Source organism: Spermophilus citellus (genome assembly GCF_964194105.1).
Source record: "Spermophilus citellus genome assembly, chromosome: 2".
NCBI classification, from domain to species: Eukaryota; Metazoa; Chordata; class Mammalia; order Rodentia; family Sciuridae; genus Spermophilus; species Spermophilus citellus.
Window position 1 is genome coordinate 214,364,103 of NC_138183.1, and position 12,052 is coordinate 214,376,154.

General features: G+C 36.7%; 1 protein-coding gene across 3 annotated transcripts in view; it reads left to right on the top strand.

Moving 5' to 3' along the window:
* NELL1 (neural EGFL like 1) overlaps positions 1 to 12,052 on the top strand; it is a gene marked incomplete at its 5' end in the record, with an annotated part of 865,989 nt that overhangs the window by 277,733 nt on the left and 576,204 nt on the right. For all 3 annotated transcript variants that reach the window (XM_081280547.1, XM_081280546.1, XM_081280545.1), the window contains one exon: positions 7,667 to 7,795. In XM_081280547.1, the coding sequence (XP_081136673.1) occupies positions 7,667 to 7,795 (129 nt within the window). The remainder of the gene's footprint in view (positions 1 to 7,666; positions 7,796 to 12,052) is intronic.

The window sequence follows — 12,052 nt, forward strand, 5'->3', positions numbered from 1 at the left end:
AATGGGTGCTGGGAAAGGGGAGATACTGGGCAATGAAATGAATATATCACAATCAATCCTACTATTTTGTATAATTATAATACAGCAACAAAATCTCTTCCTCCAGTTTTATTCAGCATAATTGGCAAGTGAAAGTCACATATATTAATGGTTACACAACGTTTTGATATGTATATACATTGTAAAATTATTAAATCAATATATCCATCACCTTCACACACTTACATTTTTTGGTTGTGTAGTGATAACATTTAGATCGACTTCACTAATTTTTCGGTATATTATGCATTATCATTAACTGTAGTCACCAGGAGGTACAATAGATCTCCAGAACTTACTGTTCTGACTTAACTGAAACATTGTACCATTTGACCAATATCCCCCAGCCCTGCTCCCCAGCTCCATAAGTAGACTCTATTTAATTCTTAAGATTTGAAGCCCATGGAGAAATTATTCTTGTAGGGATGTGTAATCATGTTCAAGTTTGAAGGACCTTGAGTCAGAAAAGAGATTGGCATACTAGAGGCATTAGCAGGAAGGCTGAAGTGGTTGGAGGGATGTGATGGAGAGGGGTGTTTATTACCTTGGGTCGAAGTTAAAGATTTTGTATTTCTCTTAAATAAAATGGGAAGCCCTTGGAAGATTTTTAAGGAAGAGAGTGACATGATCCAATCTAGTTTAAAGAATCCTTTTGTGTGGAAAATAGATTAAAGACAAATCAGAGTGGGGAAAGGAAGGAGATATCTTTTCGAGAAATGATAGTCATGTGGAGTAGGATGGAACCCAGGGCCTCATAAGTACCCTACCACAGCTGCATCCCAGGCCCCTGTGTTCGTAAGGGTGAACCGTGAGTTGACATCTGGATGGATTGGCAGTGGGCTGTCGACAATGGCATAACATGGGTAAAGGAAGGTGTGCTACTTTATGTAACTTCCTGTGATATAAAAGGGGACCATGAACCCCCAATTATTGCTCCAGAGGAAGGTAGGTGTTCTAAAATGATCAAGCACAATTAGATTTAATTTCTTCTAAGAACAGATTGGCGGAAACTACAGTTGGGGCCTAAATGTACCAACTAAAAAAATAATTTATAGGACACAGAGGGTTATTATCTACACACATTCTCAGAGAATAGTCCTTAGTAGTTGCTTATGCCCCTAAGTATTTAAATATTGTTTAGTGGTCCTAACAAGAACTTTCAAGTCAAGTTGTGACTGTCACTTACTGGTTCCAAGCCATACTTTTCCTAAGCTGTACAATGGGGATAACAGTCATCTTTAGGGTGTCATGAGGGCTTCATGAAGTAATATGTGTCACATGATTAGAAATAAGCCTGGCATATTGGAAGATTTCAATATCTTTATAATGAAGATATTCTCTGTATTCATGTCAGTCTTAGTTAAAGTGATGCTGTGTGCTTGTAATGACAGAATAGAGTCACTTATTTAAAACAATTAAAAACTTTAAAATTAGGCAACTTATTTAAATGTGTGAGTGTGTGTGTGTGTGTGTGTGTGTGTGTGTGTGTGTGTGTTCTACAATCTGGTCACAGCTTCTAATTTCATAACAAATAAAAGCAAGAAATCAGTATTTAAGAAGGAGGATGACTTTGAGGAGACTCATGTATCAGACTGTGTTGATCACCAGCAGAAGAAAAAAAAATCTGCCCAAGTCTAGCTGGAGGATGAGGGGGGGGAGAGAGAGAGAGAGAGAGAGAGAGAGAGAGAGAGAGAGACTGAGACTCAGTAGCAACTGAAGACAAATATCTAGGAAAGAAAGCTGTGAATCTTAAATGTCATGCTATTCAGACACACCAGATAAGAAAGACAAAGCTGTTAGAAGGATTCTGGAAGGTGGAGAATTAATTGAGGATATAAGCTGGCAGCCAACTTAGATGCTGAGGTGGGGTTTTAAGAATGATGTTCACCAGCTGGGGTGATGAAAGTGTTCTAAAATTGGATTGTGGTGATGGTCACACAACTGGGTAAATCTACTAAAAATCATCAAACTATCTACTTTCAATAGCTGAATTTTATGGCACATAAATTATAACTCAATAAAAATGTTTAAAGAAAGAAATATGGTGACTAGAAATGAGTCAAATTTGCCCTCTAAGTGGTTATGATGGGGGAACACATGCCTGTGCAGATTCATGTATCTGTTCATTCAATCGTTAATTTACCCAGCCATACTACTACCCATCCATTTTTCCATACATCTGTAAGTCAATCATGAATTCATACAACTATACCTATGCAGGAAACTGTTGGTTGAGAGAAATGAATGAGACATAAACTCTGACTGAAAGAAGTTGGAGTGGTTTAAGTTAAACTTTTTACAGAGGAAGACTTGGAATTATTGGCAGAAAACACGTCTTAGCTTTGTGTTGCTTTGACCAAAATACCTGGCAAGAATAACTTAGAGGAGGAAAGATTTATTTTGGGTTCATGGTGTCAGAGGTTCAGTCCATGGTTATCCAACTCTATCACTCTGAGCCCGGGGTGAGGAAGAACATCATGATGGAAGGGTGTAGAGGAGGAAAGTATCTCAGCTCATGGCAACTGGGGAGCAGATTGAGAAAGGGCAAGACAGTGAGAGGGGAGTAGAGGAAGGAGATGATTGAGAAGCAAGGGACAAAAAATAAACTCCAAAGGAATGCATGCCTCCCACCTGCCTCCAGTTACCACCCAGTTAGACCATTCAAATTATTTATTAATTGATCAAATGAATTAGATTACAGGTCTCATAAGGAAATAATTTCATCTCTGAGCATTAACATTCCTACATTGCTTAAAGTGAGCTCCTGGGGAGACACCTCATACCCAAGCCATAATTGTATGTGTGTGTGTGTGTGTGTGTGTGTGTGTGTGTGTATTTGAAAGTGTAAATTATAGTCTGTTTGAATATATGCATGCAGAAAGTATATCCTCTTTATCCCTTGGATAGAATGTATAGAAATCTGTTTCTCTTGGAAAGACAGTGGAATAGCAGCTCAGTGATAATGGGCTCTGGCTTCAATCAGACCTGTGTTATGGTAACTTCCATAAATGCACTCACTTCTTTGAACTTCAAATCGCCACATTTGTAAAACAGGGATAATAATTGAATTTTATAAAATTGTTAATATAATTAAATGACTACCATATGTAAAGCACTTAACTGATTGCCTAGCTCATAGTACATGCTCAAGAAATGTTAATTATTGTTGTAATACCTGTGTCAGGTTATTTAAGATTTTCCAAACTTCCCCTTCCTCAAGGGTTGAAATTCTGTTTCCTCCCTCAAGGGTTGAAATTCTGTTTCCTCCCACAAGGGTCTGTGTCCTGCTACTTCCATGTTTCTGCCTACTATAGTTTTTGCATCATCTAGAAAAGATTTCTCCTTCCCTGAGATGCTGTGACAATTTGTACTCCTTGCATCTCACTTAATGTAGATTGCCTTATGATGATGCTACTCCTGTATGTGGTTTATCTTTCTTTAAAGTTTGTAATTTCCCTGTGGACAGAGCATATTCTAAATACCTTTGCACTGTGCCAAGATGTTTACCCACATAGTAAATGTCCTATAAATATTGAGTAAATGATTACTCAGTGGTACAGAAAGGCAAGTGAGACTGAATAAATATTGCTTCAATGAAGGCCTACATTAAGTAAACATATTTTTGACATGATAGTCACATAAAGTGGATTTGATGATAAGTTTGTTTTGTCTCATTGGACCTTCACTATCCTAGAAATAAAAATTTTCCAACTCCTTGCATTGTGAGTTGACATGGAAAATTCTTGATAGATGTTGAAATAATTTTTTTACCATAAATTTGTTTGTTTATTTTCTAAATTTTATTTTTAATTGAAAAATATATTCTTTCCCCTCATCTGTTTATGGGGTATAATATAATGTTTTGATGTATGTTGACAACAGTGTTTGAGGGATTTTGTTCCAGGCTATCAAATGCAGGTAAAAAGGAAAGGGAGAAAAAAGAAATATAGACAAAGAATAACTGTGATAAAAGATGAACATATGATGTTGGTTATAACTTCACAATGAAGAAAAATATGACAACTTAATTATTGATCAATTCTAAGATGAGAAGTAAAATACAGGCAGTTAGTCTGGCTAAGAGAGCTGTGATGCTTAAAATTGCCCTTTGGTAGCAAAACATCAAATTATTTTAGTTGTAACAGTTATGTAAGCCTTTCAAGTTTATGTAGAAGTGTTCTCAGCTATCAGAGGTTTCAGATTTCCAACAAGTTACACTCTTGCTGTACTCTTGACTTGGATAATCACCAGTACACAGGCCATAGGTAGTGAGGCTGGATATAATAGCATGCTCACTAGGGTTACACATTTACTCTATTATCTCAAGGAATGGCTGCGTCTTTCATTTAATATTGCCAGTTTTACTGTCAGAAGGGTATATAACATAATGGAAAGTATATGGGCATCTCCACTTACTAGATAAGTGTTGGTGAGTTTAAATTTCTCTTATCTTGAAGTTGAGGATAACAGCATTATTATTTTGAGCTTTAATCATTGTTAACATCAACATGATCATCATGGTATGTGCCTTTTATTGACTTTTGTAGTATGTATCAGTAACTGTTCTAAGTGCTTTACATGGATAAGTCTACTTAACTTTTTGAACAGCATATTAATAAGGTGTATAATGCTTTTGTCCTCATTTAAAATATATAGTATAGTGCCAGGCATATTATAGATACATAAATTTTATTATTATTGCTATTTAATAACTATTATTATCATCCTCTAGATCAAGCACAGCCTAATTATTTTTGGATTAAAATTTTATTTCAGAGAAAAAAATCTCCTAGAATTTCATCAAAAAGGAATTAAATTTAGACTTTATCTAGTTGTTTTCCATATTTTTAAGCCACCAATTGTCATTTCCAAGATCCATATGTCAAAAATATAAAAGTATAAGTATTCGAATCAGGGGTGGGTAACTTGAACTCTATGTCACAGTTTATCTGTGCCCAGGACTCTGAGAAACATACTTTGGAAATCACTGATAGCATCCATTCTTGGTATATACACCTAGATAGGCAAAGTGATTTATAGTGTTTGCTAACTGCAGACTCTGAATTATGCATCATATCCTAAATCTAGTATTTTCTATGAGACCACAACATGTAGTTTCATAGCATAGTAATTATTATTCCCTAAAATATACTGATTTAAAGATGACAAAGTACCTTCATATATCTTAACATATTTGAACTTTACAATTTTGTGGTAGGTATAATTAATTCTTAGTATACCCCAAATGCTATATAATATATGCACATTAAAAAATTCTGATGGAGATAGCAGAAGAGGAAGGGGGAAAATCAGAGACCTGAAATATTGGAAAAGTGTGATATCATTGAAATAAGCAAGTACAGGAAAGTTGGCATTTTCCCTGAGAGCAATTTCTAGGCCTCAGTGGTTTGGGCTATGGCTTTTAATGGACACTGTGTAGGAATGTGGGAGATAGTTTGGTGCTAGTTGATAAGCTTTAGATAAGAACCTTGAATGGTGAATCCCTCAATGGGTGAACTAGGAGAAATCCACAATGAAAAAGGAAAGTTTATCAGTCTTGACTCTAGATTACGGTCTAGAGGATAAAAGTTTGCATTCCTGAAAGCTTTGGGCTCGAATTTATTCTATCTGTGTGGCCCAGTTCTCATCCCCAAGGCAAAATTGTAGTTTAAAGTGATTTTGGATTGATGATTCCCTTAAGCAACTGACAGAAGCAAACACAAATTCTCTGAAGAAATGCAATTTTAAAACCAAAACTTCAAATAATTCCCATAGATTAAATTTCAAAGAATATGAGCTTGCAAATAAAAGAATCAACTCAAAACACAAGAAAATTAACCATCATGTGTGATACTCAGCACAAACTACCAACTGCAAAATTAGATGTGCAAGACTGAAGATATTGGAACTGTTAATATAGAACATGCAAGTGTAATGTGTTTGAAGAAATAAAAAAAAAGATGAAAGAATGAGGGACTGTCAAAATTTTTTTTTAAAGAGAGAATGAGAGAGGAGAGAGAGAGAGAGAGAGAGAGAGAGAGAGAGAGAGAGAGAGAGAGAGAGAGGGGGAGAGAGGGAGGGAGAGAGAATTTTTAATATTTATTTTTTAGTTCTCGGTGGACACAACATCTTTGTTGGTATGTGGTGCTGAGGATCAAACCCGGGCCGCACGCATGCCAGTCGGATGCGCTACCGCTTGAGCCACATCCCCAGCCCGGGACTGTCAAATTTGACAAACAGATCAAAAAAGAAGCAGTTGTAATTCTAGAAAATAAAAATAAGTGAAATAAAAAAATTATATGAGTGACTGAAACAGAATGTGATAGAACTCTAGAGAGACATCTTAAAAGATACATCCAGAAGGCATACAGAATTTAGCATCAAAAGTAAAGAGAAAGAGATTATATGAAAAAAAAACAAATGTAAGTTACATGAAGGAGAGCTCAAGAAGGAAAAACATTTATCCAGTTAGAATAAAGAAGAGAGAAAATTGTGAAGGGAGAATGTTTGAAGAGCATACTTGAGAGTCTTTCAAAATGGTGAAAGATTTCACCAGTCTTAAGATTTAGGAATCCCAAGAAATACCGATAATAAATTCATGAACCTCAGTGTAAAACTAAAGTGTATATAACAAAAGCAAGCAACCAACCAGACAAGCAGATCTTGGAAAGTATCTGCAGAGAAAGAGGTTGCTTCATGGAAGGAATGACTGTTAGATTAACAACTGACTACTCCAAAGCAGTAATAGAAATCATAACAATGGAATGATGTTTTCAAAGTATTGAGACAGAGTAACTGTCTAGCCAGTAAAGCTATAAGTATGAGGATGGTATGTAGATATGCTTAGACATATCCTTGGTAAAGAAGTTTCTAAAGTATATTTTAGGAAGAAAAATAATTATCCTGGAAGGCATGACAGGGATTCAGGCAGAAATGTTGAGAAAAAGAAAATGTCAAATCTGTGGCTAAAAGAATATGGTATATCATCCAGCATTGATGAATGTTGTTAACATTAGTAAGTGCGAATAGAAAAAAAAAACACACCATACAAGATGTGTACAGTATGATTTCATTTATATGAACTTTGAAATGGGCAAAACTAAGTTTTATTTGCTTGATAAATAGTACCTATACATGATGAAATCATAAATATATGTAAGGGAGTGATTAACCCAGAATTCAGGATAGTTATCTCTGATGGCTGGAAGAAGGATTCATTGGAGAGATGTAATTAAGAGATACTGATAATATTTTCTTGTATTAATTATATATATATTTGTATATTTTATCTTTCCTTTTCTACATATCATAATTTTTTCAATGAAATAATTATAAAAAGTCCAGTCATGTAAGATGATAATAGGAAGAGGATTCAGGATCAGCATGAGTAAGATCCTTCAGGTAGTGACAACCTTAGTAAATTTGAGTACAGTAACAAAATCTCTTTAGCTTGGGATAGACTAAAGTTTCCTATTTCTCTTCTCCAACCCCCTACCCTGTTCACCCTTGTTTATTGCCATTGTATGTTTTCATGCATAATGACATAATAAAAAAGTTTCATGCTTTATTTTTTGGAGGTCTTTTATTCCCTCCCTTCCTGATGTAAAATTTTATTTGTATCTTCTAGGTCATAACTTTTGTGCTGAAGCACCTAAATGTGGTGAAAACTCAGAGTGTAAAAACTGGAATACAAAAGCTACTTGTGAGTGCAAGAATGGTTACATTTCTGTCCAGGGAGACTCTGCCTACTGTGAAGGTAAGTAAAGAATTTAAAGAAGTCACTTGTGAGAAACTGGCTGAGAAATGTGTTCCCACAAGAAATTGTACCAACTACCCCAAGTAGTCTGTTTTTCTGGTTTATTCAAGCTGTTTACCATGAGAAAGCAAGACCTTTGAAGGTTGTTGCAAAACATTACAAGTAACCAAAAGTAACAAGTTTATGTGAAATCCCTGTTTACACTGTTTGTCCCAATCACCAGAACAACCATAAATGCATCATTTTCTATAGTCTTATTTGAGGATACTGTCATCTCCAAGTTTGATTATATTTTACGTGGTGGATTTTCTTTTCAAAGGACACTTTTTTTGGCTTTAACTTGTACCCAGCTGTTACCTTCACTTGTCAAGGTCAGAATTGCTTTTTCAGTGGGATCTCTTTTCTTTTTTTTTTAATGGCTCATTCACATATTGCCAATTACCAATCTTTACCAAGAATCACAGTGACAGGATTCATAACTCTGACATATGAGCTGATGCCCCTACAATGGATTTGTGGCTCAGGCATGACCCACACATCTATTCTACAGGGCAGAAAAAAAATTGCTCTGATTTATGTGAATGAGCCTCTTTTTCCAAGCCCAGCATGGTATTCTGCTGGTGGTGAGCATTGCATACTTTTATTCCTTTAGCAGGCCAGAGGCATGGGGTTAGCCCTGACCCCTTTCTGTATGCATGGTGCTGCAGTACCTGAGCCTATCAATCCTCAAAGTGCTTCCTGGCTCCCCACTAACAATTTAGAGAAGGTCTAATAGACAAAGTTATGACTGGACTCTTCTCTGTCCTAGTTCCTGTCATTTCAGTCATTTCTTTTACCTTCACTAATAAAATAGCAATAGTGATCTGTTAATCAGGAAGGGAGATGTTTTCAGTTGAATGAGTGTTGCAAAATCTGCTCAATCTCCTGTTAAGATCTTTGGGTCTCAAATGGTTCAAGTGTTAAGGTAAAGACAATATTCATAGATGACAGTAAGGCAAGTTCCTTTTCATTCTGCTGTTTTGCATTATTGAACCTTGCTTAACTTTTTGGCTTTGACTCTAGACCTCTTCAATTGTTCAGGAAGTGCATCACTTAGAGTGGTAAGTTCCTGGTAGGCAGCCTCTGTGTTTTTTTCATTTCTCATGGAAAACTTCTTTCTTCACTACCTTCCTACTTTGCAATATTCTAGCTAGTGGGGTTTTCACCCTCATTTTTTTAATCTTCTTTTCCCTCTTGCTAATTTTATTGATTTGAACTTGCTTAGTAGGACATGCCACTTGATAGAACAAAAGAGCTGTTATGTCATGAAACCTTTCATCTACCTTGTAATATCATTGTAGTTACTTTTAATTTCTGAGAAGAGGATTACTAATATCAATGCTTCATATTAATATCTGTTTTAAAATATTTTTGGATTATGCTATTTTCAGAAATTTAATTTAAAAACGTAAGTGGTGAACATTCTCCTTACCATTCTTCATGAAAAAAAATCTCTACAACCAAGGTAATGGTCTAAAAAACTTACTCTCTTACCTTCTAGTATATATGGACTTAGCTTCTGGACAGTCATAACAGGAATCTCAAAATAATTTGATTCCAATTGCCAACATACCTTTAAGTTTTCCATTAGAATCTGTCCCCCTTAGCTATTGAGACCTAGAAGAATATGGAAGAAAACTACTGGTTCTAATGCTGTTGGTATCACTGATACCATTTTTTAGTCTGTAGATTCAGTGCCAAGAGAAGCCATCTGTGATATTAAATTTGCCCTTTCTGTATGAAACCTTATTTTATTGATTGTGTTGAGTGATTTTAGGTCTGAATCACCGTTTTCTTGGACATGCTCCTGCAGTGTATGAGCCTGGCCTCAGGCCAGCATGCACGGTGGTGTTAACCTTAAGTAACAGTAATGTGCTTGGGCCTCAGTCATTACATTGTTATCACAGAAACTCTCTACAAGTCCCAGGGAACTTGTTCATGGAGGGAGGGATATCACCTAAAGAGCAATGGCTAAAGGTTGGAGTCCTCCTAGTGTATAAGAAACAAGCTCCAGGAGTAGAGCAGGCATCTAGGTGGGAGGCATAAAGAACCAAGAAGACCAAACACTGACATTTACAGCAGATGCTTTCCCTCAGTTTGTCTCCATCTGCAGCATATTGAACTTTGGTCTTCTGGCTTATGTTCCTCTGATTGCATGGAGGCTGCCATAGCTCCAGTCATGGTCCCCTCCTCTACATAAGGAAGGGAAAAAGGGGTGGCAATTAAAAATATCTGTGTAAAATTTTGTCTTTTTACACACACACACACACACACACACACACACACACACACACATATATATATATATATATATATATATCCTTCCAGAAGATGCCTCCATCCCTACCACTACCATATGCAGAAAATTTCCCATCTTATTCATACCTGGGCAATATCCTCGCCCCTTGCACCCCCACCCATACACCCTTGGACCAATGTTTGGGTGTAAGGAAAGGAGATACCTCCTGCTGGTTTGGGTCAATTGTGTTCATTCCCTGGAGCTGGAATGTGGGTTGTCTTCCTTTAGACCAAATGATTCTTTCTTCTGTTTGAAGCAAACAGGGATATGCCAATAGAAAAGAGTGGGGTTTGATTTTAGGAGGGCAAAACCCCACTCTTTTATTAGTTAAATTTAGTTCCTGGGCAATTTTCCTAGTTTTCTCCTAAGAACTGCCCTCTGGGGTGATCTGATGACAAGCTTAGAGTTGGTACTGGAGATGCTCAGAAAGCAGGCTCATTGTCTTAGCCTATCCTAGAGAGAGCTAGATACTCACGAACTGCTTCAGGCAAGTTGTTTTTTAACCCAAGTAAATGGAGCAAAAATGACCCACATTATAAAAGCCACCACGAACAAGACTGGTTTGCAAATTAAAACAAAGTATTACACACATTGTCCAGGCTCTCTTGAAAAGCCTCTTCAGGCTCTCAGTGGATAAAGAAGCATACAACGCTTTCAATTTTCTTAACTTCCTAAGGTAGCAGCAGAGCTGTGGTGTATTAAGGACTCCTGCTCTGCAGAGATTGTAGAGTCTGCCAGAGAGAAGATATCGGAACTCCTAGCCAATCAATAGGAGATAATAAGAGCTTTTGTCAGCTATGATACAAGTCACGGGAGGTTGTTTCATTCTGCCTCTTGTGACTCAAGCAGGTGCATTCCCCATTTTGAAAACTGCTTTTGTTGGATTTCAGTGTTTTATGAACTTGGCAGGCTGAGGCTTTTCCCCTTTGTGATAACATTTTCAATGAATGGGTCTTGAGTAGTTTTTGGTACATTAGTTTAAATTAGAGGTACTGTCTGAGGAAAATGTAGCAAGAGGGGTCCTAGTGATGATCTTCTTTAGAGATTCACAAACTGTTTTTTTCCAGGTTGCAAAAAAGCTGTTTTGGTGAATGAAAGATAACATAATTTATCCATCCTGCAGTCTGCCAGGTATAGAAAGTGCTACAATTAGTATTAAATGATAAGACCTTTTACTTGCAGAATACTCTGAATTTTCCAGACTTCTCTCAGGTATCTTATACTTTTTTTTTTGAAACTTTCAAGAAATCTGTGAGAAGGCTGAAAGCCTTGACTGCCATTAGCTTCATTTTATAAATTCAAACACTAATACTCAGAAATGAAGATAAAATTCAACTCATTTCTATTCCAGGGCTTTATGCCCAGACTTACACTGTTCCCAACCTTCTCACCACTCTCGCACTGTTCCAATGTCATCTTGTTGTTCAGAATATTTGCTATCTCCTCATTTATCCCACTGGCATCCAGTTTGGCCAAAGAAATGTAAGTGGGAATGACATGTGTCATTTCATAGTAGAAGCTCTAAGAACTTTTGCAGGATTCTACATCATTTTCTTCTCTTTATGACATGAAAATCTGGCAATATTCCAGATCAGAGCTTCCCCTTTAGCCAGGGTTCCAGAATGAAGATGACATGAAGCAGAGTTACTGCTGACAGGTGATGGACATGTGGCATTAGTGGGAAATGTGTATACCACCGAAATTAGCAGGTTTGGGTATGTGGGGGAATGGTTATATGTTACCTTTCCATAACTTAGCTAAATTCACTGATGTACCCACCTGAATTAATTGATTCAAAACTCACAGGTTCAGCCTGGTGCAGTGCCACATGCCTGTAATTCCAGCAGCTCTGGAGGCTGAGGCAGGAGGAGATTTGGGCCTATATTTTTCTCTATTATGTGTGGGTTCTCTGGTCTAAT